The sequence below is a fragment of the Mustela nivalis genome (assembly GCF_964662115.1).
Source record: "Mustela nivalis genome assembly, chromosome: 11".
NCBI classification, from domain to species: Eukaryota; Metazoa; Chordata; class Mammalia; order Carnivora; family Mustelidae; genus Mustela; species Mustela nivalis.
The window spans coordinates 75,289,192-75,311,835 of NC_139030.1; the positions used below are offsets into that span (position 1 = coordinate 75,289,192).

At 41.8% G+C, this 22,644-nt stretch overlaps 1 protein-coding gene across 2 annotated transcripts in view; it reads left to right on the forward strand.

Annotated features, from left to right (window-relative positions):
- The first annotated feature begins 345 nt into the window (after positions 1-345).
- PDE6D (phosphodiesterase 6D) overlaps positions 346-22,644 on the forward strand; it is a 48,242-nt gene continuing 25,943 nt past the window's right edge. The window contains exon 1 of one of the 2 annotated variants that reach the window (XM_082690672.1): positions 346-624. In XM_082690672.1, the coding sequence (XP_082546798.1) occupies positions 575-624 (50 nt within the window). In that variant the 5' untranslated portion in view covers positions 346-574. Of the gene's footprint in view, positions 625-1,194; positions 1,389-22,644 lie in introns of those variants that run through there. The other variant, XM_082690673.1, reaches the window with a different exon arrangement.

The window sequence follows — 22,644 nt, forward strand, 5'->3', positions numbered from 1 at the left end:
GGATTTGTAGTCCCTGGGTCTTTTTGTTGCGTGCTGGGATCTGTGGTTCCCCCCCCCCCACCACCGGGCACTCCCCCTGGAATGCTGGGAAACGTAGTCCCTCTCACATCGCACAGTGCAACGCGCAGTCACCTCAGAGCATTCGTGTGTTCTGCGCTGGGAGCGGGCCCCTCGAGCCTCTGCAGATTTGAAGCCAACCCTCCGCTGGGGCAAACTCTGGGCAACAAGACCTAAAGAAAAATTTGTCCTACGGGACTTCCCGGGGAGGGCCCTTCCCACTGACGCTCGTCGTCCCCCGGCGAAGCCGCTGAGTGTTTCTATTGGCTGCTTAGGGTGCCAATCGGCGAGGTGAGCTTTCCATTGGCTTTGGGGCGGGCGCTCCGAGGCTAGGGGGAACGAGAAGGGATCAGAAGCGGGAGCTAAGGGGAGGGAGAGGCCGGTCCGGGTCTGGCCGCTGCCTCTGCTCGCCCGAGGTTTCCAGGCCGGGCTGCGGCTCAGTCCTCCGTTCCTGGGCACCGTCTGCGAGGCTCCGCCGGGCCAGCGTGAGAGAGCCGCGGGCGGCGGCCGCCGCAACATGTCAGCCAAGGACGAGCGGGCCAGGGAGATCCTGAAGGGCTTCAAACTGTATCCGCCCGGGAGCGGGGCGGGGCCGGGAGGACTTGGGAGGTGGCCTCTAGCTGAGGAGACGGGCCGGGGGCGGGGGCCGCGCGAGGTGGGCACCGGACGGGAGCGCGGCTGGAGGGACAGGGGGAACGGCGTCTGGGGCCCCCGGCGGGACCGGGCACTGGAGGCGAGGCAGGGGGCGTCCTGAGGGAGGAAGGGGACGTTGTCTGGAGCCCCGGGGACTGGAGGCGGAGGACCCCGGACGCAATTGGGTTGGGAGAAGCGCCTGGCGTCGGAAACGGGATTCGGGGAGGCCGGCTTGGGTCCGAGCCTCGGCCCGCAGCCAGAGGCCGGGAAGGGGCTGCGGCCCGCAGTGAAGGACTGAGGGGGCGCGGTGAGCTGGCTTCGGAGCCCCGCAGCCCGTTTGGCGGGAAGCCCCCGGGGGAGCAGGAAAAAGTGACTCGGAGCGAGTGACCTTGTGTGGGACAAATGCAAATACTTGCGCTAAACTCTCCCGGGTTCCCCTATCCCACCCGACCCCCGCCTTGTTTTCCACAACTTCTCTGCCTCACTTGTGGCTCCTTCCAGGGCTGGAGCCGAGGAAGGTGGGCAAAGAGAAGCCCGGGATCGACCTCATCTTACCTCTGTCTTGGCCTTTTGAGGCATTGGATGGTGGCTGCTTCTTTCTCAGCTTTTCGCTTTTCTGTCCAGCGAAGTGAGGACCCTAAACTCGTGCGTGAAGTGCCTTGAAGTGTTGTGGTGTTGCACTGGGACTCCTGGCAAAGGTATCTGCTCCTTCGCGTTTGTGTGGTTAACGCGTAGACAAGGTGGAGCTGTCCAGCAATTACTTGATTACGTTGGGGAGACGGTAGGATTTAGCAGGATAGAGAAATCATTGCCTCGGGCCTGTTGTGCCGCTTGTGCAACCTTCGCTCCTTAAAGCAATGAGGAAACCTCGTGTTGTAATGGAGGGTCGATCTGTAACCATAGAATGCGTATGAAAAAAATGCAATCCTGGACATTCCAATTTCAGATTTTCCTGCTGACCTTTTTCTCTTTTTACATGGTGTGCGTACAATATGGGACATTCTCAAATTCTTCTCTCGGTGAAATTGTAGTCCTCACTTTAGATCTGTTCCCCTAAAAGGAGATTGAATGAGGCACTTTTCTCTGAGCTGCCTTTGTTTTCACAATGCCCATTTCACCCCTGCAAATTTTAATTGCTTTGTCACTGTCAGAGACCAATTCAGTAGTAAATTTTAGAACACAAAATGCAAAAAAGTTACAGGATGCTTTGGATTTGCAAATGAAAAGTTTCAAATGGAAGCTGACCTGCTATGCTTCTTCCGGTGGGGGGGGGGGGACCGATTGGCGTTATCACCTGGGCATAATGCCATTCCTGATAAACTTTTTCAGTACTTTAACGTAGTGAATTTTAGTAACAGCCTCTTTAATAGCTCCATGTACCTTTTGGTGTTTCTCTTCATATTAGCACCTATAAGTAAATAGGGATGGCTGAAGTGTTAGAAAAACTATGACACAAATTTTATTTTTCACTTAAGTAATTTATATTGTTACTTAACATGTGTGCTGTAGACAGTAAAACCGGAGACTGGAGAATTGAGCAATTTCAGAAGCACCATTTTTGTGCGATTGGAGTAAACACATTGCTGAAAACAAGAATCTTTTTCATGGCTTTCAGACAAAGCAGAAGGGGAAAATTTAACTTCTTACCTCACTCTGGGCTCAGTCTGGTGAAACTGTTGAAAAAGAGGCCAAGGGACAAATGTGGAAAAGAGTAGAAAGCAGAACCTGCATCAGCCCCATAAAGGGCAGGTGAATTAACCAGTTCAATGATGACTTTAGTGTGTTAAGAAACAGGCTTTCAGAGAAGGTTTGACCTGAGCTGATTAAATCTTAACAGAAGAAGCCACATAAAAAAGTTAACATGGTAGCAAGAAGATACTTATCCTCTGGTAGCCTTTATCGACATCTGAGGATTGAGAGAGAAAGGGAAAGGAGTTCTAGAATTTGCCCACTACCTTCAGGACAAAAACAATGTTTTAGTAAAACAAACTACCTATTGTCCCTCTTTATTATTGGGTAAATTGTTTTTCTGAACTTCTACTGTATCTGTTTCTGTTAAGTATTTTCTACCAAAAAAAAAAAAGCTCCATTATATTCTCCTACCAACAATGACAGTGCTCATTTCCACATTGACTATGTATTTCCCTGGATACCTGGATTCCTGAATAGGTAATGGAGCATAGTGGTTAAAAGCACTGGACTGTGGAGCTGTACTTTCTATGTTGGAATCCCAGCCTTGTACTCTTGGTTGTGTGTGAGCAACTTCTTTAACCTATGCCTCCATTTCCTCATCTGTTGTGAAGATCGAATGAGTTGATAACTGAAGCATTTAGAAAAGCACCTGATAACTAGTAAACATAATGTAGTAGCTCTTTTTTTTTTTTTTTTTTTAAGATTTTACTTATTTGTCAGAGAGAGGGAGAGTGCTTGAGCAGGAGGAGAGGCAGGCAGGCAGAGGGAGAAGCAGGCTCCCCACTGAGCAAAGAGCCTGATGTGACAGATGTGGCACTCAATCCCAGGACCCTGGGATCATGACCTGAGCCAAGGACAGACCCTTAACTGACTAAGTCCACTCAGGCATTCCTATAGTAGTTCTTCTTATTATTAGAGAAGTTGCAAAATCTTCTGTTTGGAAGTTTCTTTTCCATGAATTGCCTATTGATTTTGTTTTTGCCCATTTTATTATTGAATTTTTTACTTACTGGTTTGTAGGTATTCTTTATTTTAATATCATTTGCCTGTTCTGTATGTTGCAAATATTTTTCATCAATGTATTGCTCATCTCCTTTTTTTTTTTTTTTTAAGATTTTATTTATTTATTTGACAGAGAGAGATCACAAGTAGGCAGAGAGGCAGGCAGAGAGAGAGAGGAGGAAGCAGGTTCCCTGATGAGCAGAGAGCCTGATGTGGGACTCGATCCCAGGACCCTGAGATCATGACCTGAGCCGAAGGCAGCGGCTTAACCCACTGAGCCACCCAGGCGCCCCGCTCATCTCCTTTTTTATTGAACAAATTTTATTTATTTATTTGTTTTCAAAGAGTTTATTTGAGAGAGAGCATGGTGTGGGGAGAGGCCAGAGGGAGAAGGAGAAGTGGACTCCCCACTGAGCAGACAGCCCAACTGGGGGCTTGCTCCCAGGACCCTGAAGGCGGCAGATGCTTGTCTGACTGAGCCACCCGTGTGCTCCTGTTGAACAGGTTTTAAATTATCATTTTATTTTTTTTAAAAGATTTTATTTATTTATTTGACAGAGAGAAATCACAAGTACACTGAGAGGCAGGCAGAGAGAGAGAGAAGGAAGCAGGCTCTCCGCTGAGCAGAGAGCCCGCCGCGGGACTCGATCCCAGGACCCCGAGATCATGACCTGAGCCGAAGGCAGCGGCTTAACCCACTGAGCCACCCAGGCGCCCCTTAAATTATCATTTTAAATTCATCAATATTTTACATGTGACATCTGCATTTTGTGTCTTTTTTTTTTTTTTTTTTTAAATTTATTAGAGAGAGAGACAGAAATAGTGACAGAGAGTCCAAGCTGGAGGGGAGAGGGAGAAGCAGGCTCCTCACTGAGTAGGGAGCCTGATGCGGGACTCAATCCCAGGACCCTGGGATCAGGACCTGAGCCAAAGGCAGACACTTAACTAACTGAGCCATCCAGGCACCCCTCCATTTTGTGTCTTAAAGATTTCTTTACTTGAGTGAGAGAGAGAGAGAGAGAGAGCGCGCATGTGGGCCATGCATCACACCCCCTCACACAGGCACAATCAAGAAAAGTGGGGGAGGAAGAAGGAGAGAATCTCAAGCAGACTCCCCCTGATGTGGAGCCCAACTCAGGGCTTGATCTCCCCATTCTGAGATCATGACCCAAACTGAAATAAAGAGTTCGATGCTTAACCGTCTGAGCCACTCAGGCAACATTGCATTTCGTGTCATAAGAGACCTTCCTGACCTTGGGCAAGTCACTCCACTGTCTCTTCCCATCCATTTTTTTTAATATTCAAACAGATAAAAATCATAGTATCTACTTTATAAGTTTGCAATACAGATTAATTGTTATGACTAAAGAAATAAAACAAAATTTTCTTATCTCAAGATTAAATATTCTATGTTCTCATCTCTTTTTAATGTTTAGCTCTTTAATCCACCTGGAATTTTTTACAAAAATTACATGTGGGAGAAATCTAACTTCTTGTGCTGTTTTAAAGTGGTACTTAATTTTTCCATTACCAACCTCAGCCTCCAGAAATGACCTTTATTGATATTTTAATATAACCTTCCAATATGGCTAATGTAGTATATTTGTTTTTATAAGAATTGAAACATAAGCATTATTTTGTAACTTATTTTTTCTCCTAATAATTAATCTACCATGTTCATAACTTGCAAAGATTTTTACTTTTAATTGCCTTCTTTTATTTTCCTTAAGATTTTATTCACTTATTTGTCAGAGAGAGAGAGTTTAAGCCAAGGGGAGTAGCAGAGGGGGAAGGAGAAGGAGGCATCCTGCTAAGCAGGGAGCTCAGTTCGGGGCTTGATTCCAGGACCCAGGGATCATGACCTGAGCTGAAGGCAGATGCTTAACTGACTGAGCCACCCACGCGTCCCTTTAATTGCTTTCCATGACATAAATTTGTCATAGTCCTTTTATACAGGTTTTCCAGTGTACCCTTCCTCTTCAAACTGCTTTTCCTCAACATAAATACAGTTGGCCCTTGACCAACACTGATTTAAACTGTGCAGGTACACTTACACAAGAATTTTTTAAATAACTATGGTATACAGTATTGTAAATGTGTTTTCTCTGCCTTATGATTTCTTAAGAACATTTTTTCCTCTAACTTACTTTGAGGCACCTGGGTGGCTCAGTCATTAGGCATCTGCCTTCAACTCAGGTCATGATCTCAGGTCCTGAGATTGAGCCCCACATCAGGCTCTCTGCTCAGCGGGGAGCCTGCTTCCCCCTCTCTCTGTGCCTGCCTCTCTGCCTGCTTGTAATCTGTCTGTCAAATAAATAAAATCTTTAAAAAAAAAAAAAAGATTCTCCCTTTCCTTCTTTCTCTCTCTCTCCCCCTCTCAAAAATAAGCAAATAAATAAAATCTTTTAAAAATTAAAAAAATAAACAACTGCCTACGAATCAGTAAAATAAATGGGTGAGCTGGGTGGCTCAGTCAGTTAAGCGTCTGCCTTCAGCTCAGGTCATGATTTCAGGGTCCTGCAATTGAGCCCCACACCTGGTCCCTGCTCACTGAAGAGCTTGCATCTCCCTCTGCCCCATCTACCTATTTATGTTCTTTCTCGCTCTCACTCTATCTCAAATAAATCTTTTTAAAAAATAAAATAAATGTTTAACTCAAAATAAAGAATATGAACAAAGAGTTCACAGAAGAAAACTACAAGTAGCCAATGAATATATTAAGAGATTTTCAACTTTAATAAATCAACAGACTGTCTCTTTTTTCCCAATTAATTAACAAAAATTTAAAAAGTTGATAATAAGGGCTCCTGGCTGGCTCAGTCAGTAGAGCATACGTCTCTTATTTTTATTATTTTTATTTTTTTAAAGTCTTTTTTTTTTTTTTTTTGACAGGGAGAGATCACAAGTAGACAAAGCAGCAGACAGAGAGAGCGGGGAAGCAGGCTCCCCACTGAGCAGAGAGAGCCTGATGCGGGTCTTGATCCTCGGACCCTGAGACCATGACCTGAGCAGAAGGCAGAGGCTTTAACCCACTGAGCCACCCAGGCGTCCCTCCTTTTTTTTTTTTTAAAGATTTTATTCATTTATTTGAGAGAGTGCACAGTCTGGGGAAGGGGCAAAGTGAGAAGGAGGAGCAGACTTCCCGCTGAACAGGTAGCTGGATACCAACCTTGATGCCAGGATCCTGGGATCAGGATCTGAGCCGAAGGCAGACACTTAATGACTGAGCTACCCAGGTGCCTGAGCATGCAATTCTTGATCTTTGGGTTTTGGGTTCCAGCCTCACAAGAGCCATGGAGCCTACTATAAATAAATAAATCAAAATCAATAATATTCAGTATTGGCAACTGTTTGGGGGGAAAGGGACACTTCACTTGCTGTGTGTGTGTGTAGCTTTTATGGAGAAAGCTTATGAGTAACTGCAGCAGAGCAGAACAGTAGTTAAAGAGTTCAGTGGTTAAGAGTGTGGACTCTAGGTTCAGACTTACTGCCTTCAGCATTGTTACCCTAGATAGAGCATTCAAACTGTAAACCTCAGTATCCGTATAATTTCCTCAGAGTGTTGTTAAAATTACATGAGACTGCATATAAAATAATTAATATAGGGCCTGGCACATAGTAAGTAATAAATGTTAACTATGTTATTATTTGTTTTATTAATAATTATTAATATTATAACAATAACAGTGGTAATAATATTGCTGCAAAGCCAGTTTTTTTTTTTCTGAGATAAACCAGTGCCTTCATGCTGTTCTTCTCTGACTAAGAAAATAGAATATTTCTGTTTTGCCTGTTTGAAGAAATTATTTAATTAGTAAACATTGATGTATGCTTAGTGTTTACCTTGTTTTCTGGAAATAGTTACATTTCAATTTATGACAGCTTAGCAGAAAAGGAACTAATTTGGCTCAGAAGGTTTCTGAAAGTAACTTTCACGTGTTTTTTTTCATTCCCTCTCCATAGTTTGGTCCTGGATCCCCCACATCCTCTTTCTCATAGCATCTTTTTTTTATTTTTAAGATTTTATTTATTTATGTGACAGAGATCACAAGTGGGCAGAGAGGCAAGCAGAAAGAGGAAGGGAAGCCAGGCTCCCTGCTAAGCAGAGAGCCGGAGGCCAGACTTGATTCCAGGACCCTGAGACCATGACCTGAGCCGAAGGCAGAGGCTTTATCCCACTGAGCCACCCAGGCGCCCCTCTCATAGCATTTTCATCTTTGACTTTACTTCTAGTCAAAAATATTTGGCTTTAAATCTTCTATTCATTTAGATTTCCTTATTAAAAATAGTAGACTGTTGAACTTTTCTTGAAAGTCGGTATTCCCTGGGACACCTGGGTGGCTCAGTTGGTTGGACCAGTGCCTTCGGCTCAGGTCATGATCCCGGAGTCCCGAGATTGAATCCTGCATCAGGCTCCCAGCTCCACGGGAAGTGTGCTTCTCTCTCTGACCTTCCCCTCACTCATGCTCTCTCTCACTGTCTCTCTCTCTCAAATGAATAAATAAAATCTTTAAAAAAAAAAAAAAAAAAAAGAAAGAAAAAGAAAGTCAATATTCCCTAATATATGCCTTGGCCAGGTGTTAAAATTGAGTTTGATTTTTGAGTTTATGATTTTCTAAAATACAGTTTTTGTTTATCAACTCAAGCTCTGGGGAAGCAACCGAAACACAGTACTCATAAAGCCAGTGAACACTGTTGATCACAGATTGTCCAGTCATAAACTTCATGTAGATTATGATTGGTAGTGTGTTTTCCAGGATGAGAAGTTGTTATTATTACCCTGAATGGATTAAGTGAAGTTATGCCCTATCAATCATGTTATTTAGGATTTTTAAATGGGCATTCCTGCTTTCACATTTTGGGGAGGAATTTTGAAATATAATTAGATAGTCTTCAGATCTTCTAAATTTCTTTGAGGATTCTATATATGGTTTATAATGAAACATTATAGTAACTTCTGGAGAAATGCAACAGAATGTGGTGAGACTCCCATGAAAAATTCTGGCTATATTATCACTGTATTTGATAAAGGGCTAGCAGTAGTGCTGAGGTTTGGCAGCTCTGGGTTCCTATTAAGCTTGACCTCACTTTTGGCTCACAGGCCTCCCTTGTAAGCAGTCCACAGCCTCAAATCTGCATGGTAGAGGAAAACTTGACTTCTGAACCCACAGACCAATCCCTGTTCCTGAGCTTTAGCACCATAGGAAGATAGTTTAAAGGCCATTGTGATGGGGCACCTGGGTGGCTCAGTGGGTTAAACCTCTCCCTTTAGCTCAGGTCATGATCTCAAGGTCCTGGGATCGAGATCCGCATTGGGCTCTCTGCTCAGCAGGGAACCTGCTTCCCCCTCTCTCTCTGCCTGCTGCTGCCTATCTGTGATCTCTCTCTCTGTCAAATAAATAAATAAAATCTTTTAAAAAAAAAAGTCTATTGTGACTAGTAACCTAAAATTTCCAACCAGTGCCTGAATACTTAAAACTCAGATTGTCAAGAAGTTAAGAGTACTGTTCTTTTTTTGCTTTTGACCTGATGATAATTTTGAAGCTGAGAAGAAAAACAAGTATATTTTCTTACAGTCTAATATCCATAAAAATCTCATGATTGGCAAAGAAGTACCACACATGAGGAACTTGTTTGGTCTCTAATGAGAGGTCATGGCTAAGTCCACATGGTCCAGAGGAGAGGCACTGGAATCATGTGGAGAATGGGAAGGTTTGACCTGAAGATGAAGAATTAAGCAAGGGATGTGAGTGTTCTAAAGTTTAAAAAGCTGTTCTAGAGAAAAAGAATTAAATGTATTCTGTTTGGCCCTCAGTGAAGGGTAGATGTTATAGAGAACAAAGATTTTTTAGCCCAATTACCTGAAAGGGGGTGGGGAGCGTTTTCCAGAAAGTATTTTAAGTAGCAAATAGATGTTCCTGTCCATCAGGAGGATTGCAGAGGGAAATTTTGTGTGCATCAAGATAAAGTGTTAAAGAGATGATCTCCAGAAGGACTCAAATCATTTTCCAACACCACAATTCTTTGATTTGATGACAATCATTCTTAATTAACGAGGATTCTTTGCATCAAGTATTTCTATTTAGATATGAGCTACACCTAAAATAGGCAAAACATTATTTGTAATTTGACATAATTAAAACAAGGCATCATTTCCATTTTGTTTTTCAGACAACTCTTTTCTTAGATGCTCAGTATTTTTGAAGTATTCTATTTAGCGTATTGTGGACCCACTGGTTCAGAGTCCTGGAGAGTAATTACTGTCTCTGAATTTAGATAAAATCTAGAGAACTAAACAAATAACTCTAATATAAATAACACTTTAAATATAGCCATAAGAAGAAAGGGGGTGACCTAATAATATTTGACATTCCTATAGTCTTTTTCAGTTTTTCAAACAACTTTGATATACTATTACATTATTGCAGCAACTCTATATAATTACTCACTTTATAAAAAAATGGGAAATTAAGGATTGATGACGTTATCCCTGAGATTAAGACAGAACCTGGAAGTTCTGACTACAGAAATGTCATACAATTAGGCCACCCCCTTCTTTTTATGGCTATATTTCAAGTGTCACAAAATAAGTGCCTAAGTAGCATAAAGTGCTGTAGTATCTCAGAGGAAGGTTGACTACTCCTGGAGGTGTTGTTGAAGGCTTTAGAATTGTCCTTGGGATAGGATCTTAAAAGAGAGATGAGTAGGTGTTGAGCAGCTTAATTTTCAAGATCCTGGAGAGTAACAGAGGAGGGAAGGTGACATGAAACATGCAGGAACAGAGTGCTTTGGAGGCGATTTGGGATTAAGAATGAGGAAGAATGGAAGTCAAAAACAAGTCCTTGGAATTGCTGGAAATTGAATTCGTTCCCTGAATGTTGGAGACTACTAAGAATCCCATGATACCTTATAGGTCGTTGGTGATCTTTTTGAGAGTAGCCGATACTTGAGGAAATAAATTAGGTATAATCTGCCGGGATTAGAAAATGGATAATAGATGAGGAAATTAAGTCACTTTACTTTTTTTTTTTTTAAGATTTTATTTGTTTATTTGATAGAGACCACAGGCAGGCAGAGAGAGAGGGGGAAGCCGGCTCCCCACTGAGCAGAGAGCCTATGCGGGGCTTGATCCCAGGCCCCTGAGATCATGATCCGAGCCAAAGGCAGAGGCTTAACCCACTGAGCCACCCAGGCGCCCCAGTCACTTTACTTTTAAGAATTTAAAGAATACTTTACCTTTTCTAGAAATCTGGTGACCTAGGAATGCAGAGATCAAAGAAGTAGCTTGAGGATGTAGGTCTTATTAAAGAATGAAAATCACTGGGGTGTCTGGCTGGCTCAGTCAGTGGAGTATGTGATGCTTAATCTTGGGGTCATGAGTTTGAGCCCCATGTTGGGTGTAGAGATTACTTAATTAAAAAAAAAAAGAATGGAAATCACTTATTTAAGCTACCTAACTTTGTCCAAGTTGCTTAACATCTGTAAAACAAGGAAAATGCTTGCTTTGTCTGCTTAACAGAGATGTTCTGAAATTTGAGTGAAATATTTTATGCCAACTCTCTTTAAAAACCATAGCTCTTCAGGGGCACCTGTGTGGCTCATTGGGTTGGGCGTCTGCGTTCGACTCTGGTCATGGGGCTCTAGGATCAAGCCCCACCCCCTTTCAGGTAATTGGGCTCTAGGATCAAGCCCCACATTGGCGTCTCTGCTCAGCAGGGAGTCTGCTTCTACCTCTCCCTCCTCCTCCCCCTTCTGCGCTCGCTCACTCGCTCTTTGTCTCTCAAATAAATAAATAAAATCTTTAAACATCAACAACAAACCCATAGCTCTGCAAATGCATTGTGCTTACTATAGCATGGTTTCAATTATTTATCTTTGTTTTAAAGTTCAGGGCTGCTGTCTCTTGTAGGTTTCATGTTTCAGGGTATTGATAAAGCCAGAGTCTTAGTGATTCTTTTTTACCCCAGCTTAGACATCTGAAGCCTTTTTTCACAATTCTGGAAGTAGTGACTGTTGAAGTGATAGCAGAGGAAGCCCTCTACATGACACACGTCCCACTTGAAAAGCAAAATTATCTATGCCTTTTCTTTTTTTAAGAGGCTTCTAACTTGAAGAAGTTGGTTTCCCTCTCAATACTGTAGCATGTTTTTAAAACTAGGTAAAGTTCACAGGTCTCTGAATGTGACTTTTGATAGGATTCCAAGCAATATCCTATGCCTTCAAATAACATATAGGAAATAGTGGCTGAACCTTTTGGGATCACACCCTTGGGGAAGGGCCTTGTATTTTCTCCATGACTGTGTCTATTCTAGCTTGTTTCTGACCAGTTTCAGGCACGTAACGGCACACTTTAGTAGAGAAATGGACCTATGAGGGGGAAAAAAGGTTAGTTTCATTTGACTTTGCTAGTGAGAAGAGTGTGTGGTGTTTCAAATAGTGACCTTCTCATTGCTAAATTACTTGCCTCCACTGTTTTCTAGCCAGTTTGAATTTTGATTGTATGCTTTGCAAGCACAGTGCCTTTGCCAGGGGCAGAGTATTATTTCACAGAGATATCACCACTGATTACAGTGCTTCAAGGATACTGAAACCTGGTTTCTCAGGGATGCATTTATATTTTTCTCACCTCATCCCCCATAAATAGGAAAACTACCATGGGGAGAATCACCAATTAGGATTGGTTCTCACGAATGTGAGGAAACATACAGGATGCTCTGTCTAACCAGTGCTAGTGCAGAAAAAGCCTAGAAGGAGGGCTTTGAAAGAAGTGATATTTAAGAATTAATGAAACTTTGGGACACCTGGCTGGCGCAGTCTGTAGAGCACACGACTCTGGATCTCAGAGTTGTAAGTTCAAGTCCCATGTTGGGGTTGGAGATTAGTTTAAAAATAAATTAATACAAATTTATAAAAAAGAAGAATGAAGGTGGGAGTAAGAAACAGAAATGAGTTGAATGAGTTCAGAAAGTGAGCAAGGAGGAGCAAGTTTGAGAGGGGAGAGATCATGAAGGCAAAGTGTTAAAAGAGAGCAAGAAGAAGAAAAAAGGCCACAACCCAAAGCTAGGGAAGCAGAGCAAAGAAAGGAATTCCTTTAAAAAAAAAAAAAAACAAAAAACCGGAAAGAAAGAAAGGCATTCCTACGATGAAAATGCGTAGGATACCACCAAATAGAGACTCCCTTTGTTTATTGCTAGTCTGTACAGCTGCTTTCAGCCCAGAGAAATGAGAAGACAGAGGTTTTTCTTCATGCCTGTGCCCTTGGTGCTGAAGCTTTTGCTTGTATTACCCTGGGCTGCCGTGGTAGACATTAGCATATATCAGTATGTGCTGAGTCAGCCACTTTGCCGGGAACTTCTACTTACCTTGGAATTCCTCAAACTATAGGTAATGAACCACATGCCCATATATAATTTATAGATACTCTGCCAAGTCATGAATTCAATTTAATGTAGGATGGGCTTTTAAATTCTAATGTGTTTTTACCTGCAGTTTGGCTGACTGACTAGCTGTTCTCCTTAGGGAGAATAGGATTTTTTTGGTGCTTCCTTTGCTTCTTGTTTTTGCTGAGCTCCAGGTTTAAGTTGCCCTTGGCACAGCTTTCTGAATCCTGAATGAGCAGTTCTCCATGTTTGGCTCCTGAACACTCTTCAATGAGCTTTGCTTTCTGGTTGCTCAGCCTGAGAGGGAGAGTTCTAGCAACCCTTCTGACTTGCTCTCTGTTACTCATTGTGGTTCAACACATCTGAGTGTCAGTTAGGTGTGGAGCACTGAGAACTTGACTTGGAAATTTGACTGACATTCTTTTTTTTTTTTTTTTTTTTTTTTAAGATTTTATTTATTTATTTGACAGAGAGAGATCACAAGTAGGCAGAGAAACAGAGGAGGAAGCAGACTCCCTGCTGAGCAGAGAGCCCGATTCGGGACTCGATCCCAGGACCCCGAGATCATGACCCGAGCCGAAGGCAGTGGCCCAACCCACTGAGCCATCCAGGCGCCCCTTGACTGACATTCTGATGAGTACTTCCATGCTGGTGTAAACAAGTCCATAGGTACACTGAGGAGGGATCAGAGAGGTTGACACAGCACTGTGACTTTAAGGAGCATCCTAGAGTGGGACGCATGTTCTAGGCATAGTAGAGCCACATATGCTAAACACTGAAACACAAGAATATACTGAGATGCAGGAACTCTAAGGCTCGCTGGAGGATAGGTGCATGTAGGGGCTGGAGTAGAAGGTGATTCTGAAGAATGGAACGGATGGCAGAGACTCTGTGTCTTTCTTCCTCCAACAAACCTGAATTTACCCTCTTGACTTTCTTACCCCAGGCTTATAGCACTTTATTATATATCTGCTGCCCTTCTGGTTTCCTACTGAGTTGCTGTTCTTTATCAAATTGTCCTTTCTGCTTGCTTGACATTACCTTCCTATCTCACCCATCTCTGTTCTTCTTTTAACCTATTATCAACTCTTTTAACCTATCATGATCAACCTTTTAACCTATTATAACCCCCCTTTTTTAAAAAATTAACATTCCCCAAAACTGCTTCAAAGCTTGAACTTTATATGTCCCTCAGAAATGTGTGTCTATTTTGTAAGGACTTTTTTTATTGGACATTCACTTGGATTATACTGAGACCATATTAAGACCAGAGATCTTATCTTTCAATCTAGAATAGTGTTTCTTGAACTGTCACTGGTAATGATCTAGGTTTTTATTTTTAATCCTTCACAGACCAACATTTTCATAAAATAAAATGAGTTAATAAAAATCATAGATATGAGTGAATTTAAAAATGACATATAAAATAAAGCCAGAAGGCTTTATTAGAATCCACAAATTAATCTGCTTAATTGCTATTATAGTTTTTAAACACTTATCTTGTCACAAACTGGTAACAGACGATTCACAAACCAGCCCCAGTGGTCTATGGATCACATTTTTGGCAGCACAGTTATAGAATCCTCAATATAACTTGTGCCTGGTACACAGTAGAACTTCAGTGAATGAGGTGGTTAGCGTGATTATACCAGAGAAAGGGATAAATAACAGTAGCAGCTCTCTTTGGAGGCTTGGGGGTAAATGATAAAGGGAGAAAGAGTGCTACAAAAACATGACCGCCCCCACCAATAAAACAGACTTTTCATCATCACTCTCTCTGAACATCACTCCTTTGGCTCTGTAGTGAGCCAGATAGATTTTAATAAATCATTTGTGTAGATTACTGAGAAATTCTAGTTTTGTGTTTGCTGATTATGCAAAACTTACTCTGTCTGCAGAAAGATGTCAACCCATGTCTCTAAACTAGCTTTCATGAGCAGATATACAATTTGCCTAGGGTTAATTTCAAATCCTAACCATCCCGCTCTTCAAATCAAAGCAGTTTATAATGTAGGCCATACTGCCAAATGCTCTCCTGCCTGAGATTTTGTTTCCTTTGGTTTCTTAATAGGGTAAGAAGTCGTGTTTTTTTTTTTTTAAAGATTTTATTTATTTATTTGACAGAGAGAGATCACAAAAAGGAAGAGCAGCAGGGGAGGGGGTGGGGGGGGAGCGTGAGCAGAAAGCCAGATGCAGGGCTCCATCCCAGGACCCTGAGATAATGACTTGAGCTAAAGGCAGAGGCTTAACCCACTGAGCCACCCAGGTGCCCCAGGGTAAGAAGTCTTTTTATCAAAAACTTTCTAACAAACCAATCAGCCTTCTGTGCCAATTAACATAATTTTAGATTGCTTACAACACTGCACTTTTTTAGTTCTTCAAAGCAGATTGTAAGGTCTTGAATCCCCTTCAAGAGGGATTCATGATATCATTCAGAAGATAGAAAAGCAGGTCACTTTTTTTTTTTTTAAGATTTTATTTATTTATTTGACAGACAAATCACAAGTAGGCAGAGAGGCAGGGAGAGAGGGGAGGAAGCAGGCTCGCCGCTGAGCAGAGAGCCAGATGCGGGGCTGCATCCCAGGACCCTGAGATCATGGCAGGTCACTTTTTTTAATATTCAGATACATAGCTACAGTCGAAGGATATCATTATTTTGAAATATTTAAACTCAATTTTTGTATGCAACTTGTAATAGGGAAGTTTTATTACCATAAATAAAACTTTGTTTTCCTTGTGGATCAGTATAGCACCAATAATTCAGTAGATCATCCTCATTCTCTGCTAGCCATACCCCAGGAGAACATCGTTAGAAGGCCAAAAAGACCACTTCCATGGCATATTTGAGGATCTGGCACCCTTTTTTTCTCACCCTCTTATCTGTTCCCTCAGCTTTTCTAGCTCTGAAGACCTGTACTCACAAGGATACCCCAGACCTTGCAGCTGCCTGAAGCCACTCTTAAGAGTATATAGGGTAGACAGACATCTGTCTGAACACTAGCTATGTTGTTTACTGAGTTGCTGAGAAAAGTATTTAACTTCTGAGAGTACCACTTTTTCATTTGGGTGTCAGTATTAAAGGAGATAAAATTGAAAAATTAAAATTAACTCATTGTAATTTGGTATATAACTTGGTATATATATTGAATGTAGGTTATTGAAAATAGCAGCTATTTTAACCTGCCTTCTCTTTCTTTGAAGACCAGCTTTAAGCAGTGAATGTTGCCAGCTGCCAGATAAGGCTGGATATACTGTTTACCTTTTCCCTGGCCTTACACTATCAGCAATTACTAAGTTAAACAAGACTGTTAGGAAGCTAATTCTGAGAAATGCAAAAGATTAGGGCTTTGTCTGCTTTAGTAATGAACCACTGATTAAGAATTATTGACCTTGAGGCACCTGGCTGGCTTAGTCAGAAGAGCATGTGACTCTTGATCTGCTGGTGGTGAGTTTGAGCCCTGTGTTGGGTGTAGAGATTACTTAAATTAATAAAACTTTTTAAAAAAATCGATCTTTTTAGCTATCGTTAGACTAACGCAGTGAGATTTCCCTTAGCCCCTGAAGACTGCAGAAACTCAGAAGAGAGACCGAACCTCAGTCTTAGTTAGACCGATCTGTTTTCCCAGTCTTGACTAGAATGGATTGTCTGGCCACGCACCTCAGCATTTGAATGTGGAAGAGATGGACCCTCAGTTGGTACTAGATCTGTTACCTGGACATTGTGGCTCCATCAATTTTATATAGTTTGGAGTGGTTCAATAATTTCTGGGAAGTTTGTGTAAACTAGAAAATAGTGTCTCTATTCATACAATGTGTCCTTTTTGTAAATTGAGCATGCAAATAGCATAATTTGAGCTTGCATTCTAAGGCATTAAAGACAACTATATTCTGCTGTTTGGAAGTGCCTTTCTAGCCTCTTGTCCTAGAAGGACTGCTTGTCCTGTATCATGAGCTTAAGGATCATGACTTCTTCATCTTCTGTCCCCCTGTCTTGAGTATAGTCTCTCCCCGGTACAAAGTAGGCATGCGGGATAGCTGACTGTGTCATATAAATGTTGAGAGCATGGACATTAAATCAGGCAGTCAAAAACCAACTTTACTGCTTACTGATTCCGAGACCTTTGAGCAGGGTACTTGCCATCCCTAAACTAGATTCCTCATTCATGAAAGAACTCTAATAACAGCACCTATTTCATAGCATTGTGAGAATTAATTTAGATATGGATCAAGCACTTAGGCCAGTATCTGGCATTCAGTATGTGTTAGCCGTCCTCGTTATACAGTGAGTGCTGAATGTAAAGATGTGATTGCCTATGTTTCCACCAAAGATCCTTACACTCAAGAGATGTGTAACATGAATTATCTGACAACAGAATCCTTTCCATTTCTTGGTAAAATCTTCCCCTCTAGTTTCTTCTGTTCATTTAAACAGAAATTTACTTAGAGGGGGCGCCTGGGTGACTCAGTCGTTAAGTGTCTGCTTGGCTCAGGTCATGATCCCAGGGTCCTGGGATCGAGGCCTGAATCAGGCTCCCTGCTTGGCAAGAAGCCTGCTTCTCCCTCACCCACTCTCCCTGCTGGTGTTCCCCCCTCTGTCAAATAAATAATATCTTAAAAGAAGAAGAAGAAGAAGGAATTTACTTAGAAATGGCCCACTTGAGGGACTCCTGGGTGGCTCAATCAGTTCAGTGTCTGACTTCAGCTCAGGTCCTAATCCCAGGGTCCTAGGATTGAGTCTCCCCCATCAGGCTCCCTACACAGCTGGGAGCCTGCTTCTTCCTCTCTGCCTGCCACTCCCCCTGCTTGTGCACCTGCTTGTTCTCTCTCTTTCTGTTAAATAAACAAATACAATCTTTGACCAAAAAAATGGCCCATTTGATAAGGAATACCTCATAAAGTATACCAGCTGATTCATATAATTGTTCCAGATAATGTTATGTGAACATTTTGATATTCTGTTGTTTTTAGAAATTATTTTGGAAGAATAACAGTACGGTGACAACTTATGAATATTTTTATATTATTTTTTATTTTATTTATTTTATTGTATTAATATAATTATATATTTATTTTTTTATAATTATATATGATTATATTTATTATTATATATATTTTATTATTTGTATTCTAAAAAATATACTAAACATTTCCCGTTTCCATGGGAAAATCCTCAGGGGAAAAAATTTTTCCCTTTCTTTTCTTTTCTTTTTTTTTTTTCAATAGCTCTAATGAGGTTTAGAGATTTGAAGAAGGGTATTCCCAAGAAGTTGCAAAGAGACCCCATGTTTGAGCTTCTTAATGTTCTTTCTACAGACAAAGAGAAACATTTGGGTACATAGTCCACTGTTTGTTGTTGGTTCCCAAAGCACTGCCAAGGGAGACCTAATACTCTTGGGGTCTCTTCTTAGGTCCCCAGGAGGGAGTTGATGGAAGATGGTTATTAATCTACACCAACCTCAATTTATTAGCTGTAGTGGTTCCCAAACATGTTTTTGGCAGAGAAATAAACTCTGTAGTTCTCCTTATAGTTTTTCTCTGTCCCTTTCCAGCACTGCCAACCAATGGTTTGATTTTTTCCCGAAGAATTTTATAGACATTTGATCTTTTTTCTTATTGCTCACCTCTCTTCTTCCTCCTATTTGCCTGCACTCCTTTGTGCACACAAAATAGATGAGCTTCGATGATTGTTTTTCCTCTGAAAAATGTGTTATTCCTAACTTTCTTTCAGTTTTCTAAAATCTTATTTCCTAGAAACATCTTTTAATAACCAGTGTCGATTCTTTGTTTATCCACTGTGGATCACCACTCTCTGTCTTGTGGTATAGAGTATGGACTTCAGTGGCTGTAAGTTGTTCTTTCCATCCTTTAAAAGCCTTTTCTTTCCCTGAACCCTAAAGCTTGAAGTTTGGTCCCTAGGCCAGTAGTCTTGGCATCACCTGGGGAGCTGATTAGAAATGCAGAATCTCAGGTCCTATCCCAGACATACTGAACTGGAATGTATATTTTAACAAGGGAATATATATGCACATGAAAGTTTAAGAAACTACTACTATCAATCATGATTTGTTCAGAGAGGGAAAAGCTCTGTCATGTCGTAGTTCTCAACCCTGGCTGTTCAGTGGAATTACCTGAAGAACTCTGAAAAATGCCAATACCATGACTCCTCATCTCCAGAAATTCTGATTTAATTGCTTTGCAGGGACCCGGGGGGCAGCATTGGAAGTTTTAAATGTTCCCCAGGTCGATTCTAATACGCATCCCAGGTTGAGAACTACTGTTGTTCATGAATCTTAAAATTTTTCCTAATTTTTTAGAATAGCATGTATATGTAAATTAGTGCAAGACTCGTGACTAAAAACTGTGGGGATTTTGGGGGGGGGGGTGTTTTTTAAGATTTTATTTATTTATTTGACAGACAGAGATCACAAGTAGGCAGAGAGGCAGGCAGAGAGAGGAAGCAGGCTCCCCGCTGAGCAGAGAGCCGGACAAGGGGCTCGATCCCAGGACCCTGAGATCATGACCTGAGCCAAAGGCAGAGGCTTTAACCCACTGAGCCACCCAGGAGCCCCAGGCTTTTATATTATTTAAAGTGAATCCTGACCCAAGGTGAATGGATATTTGCCTTAAAAGATGTGCTTATGGGGGCACCTGGATGGCTCAGTCAATTAGGCATCTCCTTTGGCTCAGGTCATGATCTTGGGGTCCTAGGATCAAGCCTTGCAGCAGGTGCTCTTTTCCCTCTCCCTCTGCCCCTCCCCCCACTGGCTCGTGCTTTTCTTTCACTCTGTCTCTCTCATATAAATAAAATCTTTAAAAAATGTATGTTTACAAACTGACTGTTGTTTTGGGAGACTGTTTAACTCTTAAAAACCCTCAGTGTTTGGAAGCTTTCCTTATCCACAGAAGGGAAGGCGTTCTTTTTGTTTGTTTGTTTTTAAGATTTTATTTATTTATTTGACAGAGATCACAAGTGGGAAGAGAGGTAGGCAGAGAGGGTGGGGGAAGCAGGCTCCCTCCTGAGCAGAGAGCCTGACGTGGGGCTCGATCCCCGGACCCTGGGATCATGACCTGAGCCAAAGACAGAGGCTTAACCCACTGAGCCACCCAGGCACCCCTGTTTGTTTGTTTTTTTAAAGATTTTATTTGTTTATTTGATGGAGAGAGACACAGTGGGAGAGGGAACACAAGCAGGGGGAATGGGAGAGGGAGAAGCAGGCTCCCTGCTGAGCAGGGAGCCAGATGTGGGGCTCGATCCCAGGACCCTGAGATCATGACCCGAGCCGAAGGCAGACGCCTAATGCTGAGCCACCCAGGCACCCCAGAAGGAGAGGTGTTTAAATGGAAGTGTCAAAACTGCAGTTAAGTGAGGTCAGACCTTCCCAGGAGCTTTTGCAACTATTGTCAGTTGAGTACAGCATTTTCTTGAGTTCTTAAACCTGATACATAGAACCTGACTTTACTATGCCAGAATATGCTATACCCTAGGGAATTATTATTATTATTATTATTATTATTATTATTATCATCATTTTAGAGAAAGAGAGAGCTCATGAATGGGGAAGAGTAGAGGGAGAGAGAGAATCTTAAGCAGGCACCATGCCTGGGATGGAGCCCGATGTGAGGCTCAATCTCATGACCCTGAAATCATGACCTGAGTCAAGATCAAGGACACGTAACCAACTGAGCCACCCAGGCACCCCCAGCCAGGGAATTCTTAATGATGTTTGGATTGTAACTTATCTGTCCTGTTGGTGGGAATTATATTTCTAAACTTCCTCTTCAGATCCTTTTTAGTTTAGTTGGAATTGTGCTTCAAGACAAGATCTCCTACAATTTGAGTTTCCTCTTCATTAATACATGCACTGTGATATGGAAAGCTGGAAAATTCCTAGAGCAACGTCTTGAAAGCTCAGTGGTATGGAGTTGTCAATTATGTTATAATCAGGGAAAGTCAAATACATCCTCTTGCCCAAACCTTGGGAATAAAAAGTTTTAGTTTTACAGTTTTTCAGTTTTACAACTTCAGAACCATAGTCTGCCTCTGAAACTGTCTTTAACCCAATCAAGTTGCATTATATGAGAAGAGAATAACCTTGCTAATGGTCTCTTCGCCAGAAAGGAGACACAGTCTGCATTAGGGAAACTTTCAAAGATGCACAATAGCTTGCTCTGCAGGAGGAAGCTCTTCTTGCCATCTTCTCTACCAGAATCTGTATATAAACGGTTCAGAAGTGTGCAGTTTTTAGTTTCAGAGAAACAGGCTTAATTTATTCACAGAATTGAAGTTCTGGCTAACAGAGCTTTTGACTTAGCATTTCTTCTGAAGAGGTTTGTAAGCACTTCACAATGAAAAGACTTCAGGAGCTGCACTTGTTGCCTAAGGTCATCACACTATGTGTGTTCTTTAAAGTACTTAGTGTTTGGTGTGAGTTTTCCCCTTAACCTGAGATGATGGCACACTATCAACCTTGGCTATCTTCTCTGAATATGCAAATCAGGAAGAGACAAGACACCTGGGTAGAGCACAGTATTGAAAGGTGATACAAGTTAGTGAGTGGGTACTCTGCTTTGGAAGCATGTTTTAAGACACTGATATTTATCTTATCTCACAAGACCTGATCACAAGTAAACTGAAGAAGGTACTTTGTACAAGTCTCCATTAGAGATAGTCCTTCTCACATTGCATTGCAATTATTCTTTTACCTGGTGGTTTTCCCTACCTGGAAGAGAGCTCCAGGGAACATATATGGGGATTATGTTTTATTAATCATAGTATATCCTAGCCCAGAGCCTAATACTCATAAACCTTCAGTAAATGAAGTGTCTAATTCAGCCTTGGTATAATCCAAAATTCTTTGGTTGTATTCAAATCTGGGTTAACTTTTTTTCTTTTTTACCAGTTATAACTTGATCATTACTTATTGCCAGTAAATGATTAACAGCTATAAAGTAGATGACTATTCCAGACATTCTGGGGGGAAAATAATTATGAATGCTTTTATCTAAAATTTCATCAATGTTGGGGATTTGGGGGCCACTTGGCTAGCTCAATTAGTAGAGCATGCAATTCTTGTCTCGGGGTTGTGGGTTTAAGCCCCACATTGGGTGTAGAGATTGCTTAAAAATAAAAACCTTGGGGCACCTGGGTGGCTCAGTTGATTCAATGTCTACCTTTGGCTCAGGTCATGATCTCAGGGTCCTGTGATCAAGCCTCACATTCGACTCCCTGCTCATCAGGGAGTCTGCTCCTCCCTCTCCCCATCTGCCGTTCTCCCGTATTCATGCTGGCGCAAGCAGCTGCCTTCGGCTCAGGTCATGATCCCAGCGTCCTGGGATCGAGTCCCACATCGGGCTCCTTGCTCGGCAGGGAGCCTGCTTCTCCCTCTGCCTGCCATTCTGTCTGCCTGTGCTTGCTCTCCCCCCCCCCTCTGATAAATAAATAAAATCTTTAAAAAAAAAAAATTGGGAGATTTGAATTTTAGACCACATTTGTGTTCAGAATGAACATGTTATGGAGGACAAGTATATCTTTCAGTATTGTCATGGTGCTTTTAACCTTTTTTCTTTAAGAGAGAGAGGAAGAAAGAGGGGCAGCAGGAGAGGGAGAACTTCAAACAGGCTCCACACTCAGCACAGAACCTGGCTCAGTCCAGAACCTGACATGGGGCTCAGTCTCAGAGTCCTGAGGTCATGACCTTAGCCAGAATAAGAGTTGGACACTTAACTGACTGAGCCACCCAGGTGCCCCGTGGTGCTTTAACTCTTAAATAAGACATGAAAACACAAATTTAAAAAATATTTCCCTGGTCACTTATGTTAATATATTAAGTAATTTGAATGGATGAGACACATGTTTGATTTTTGGATGTATAGCAAAGTT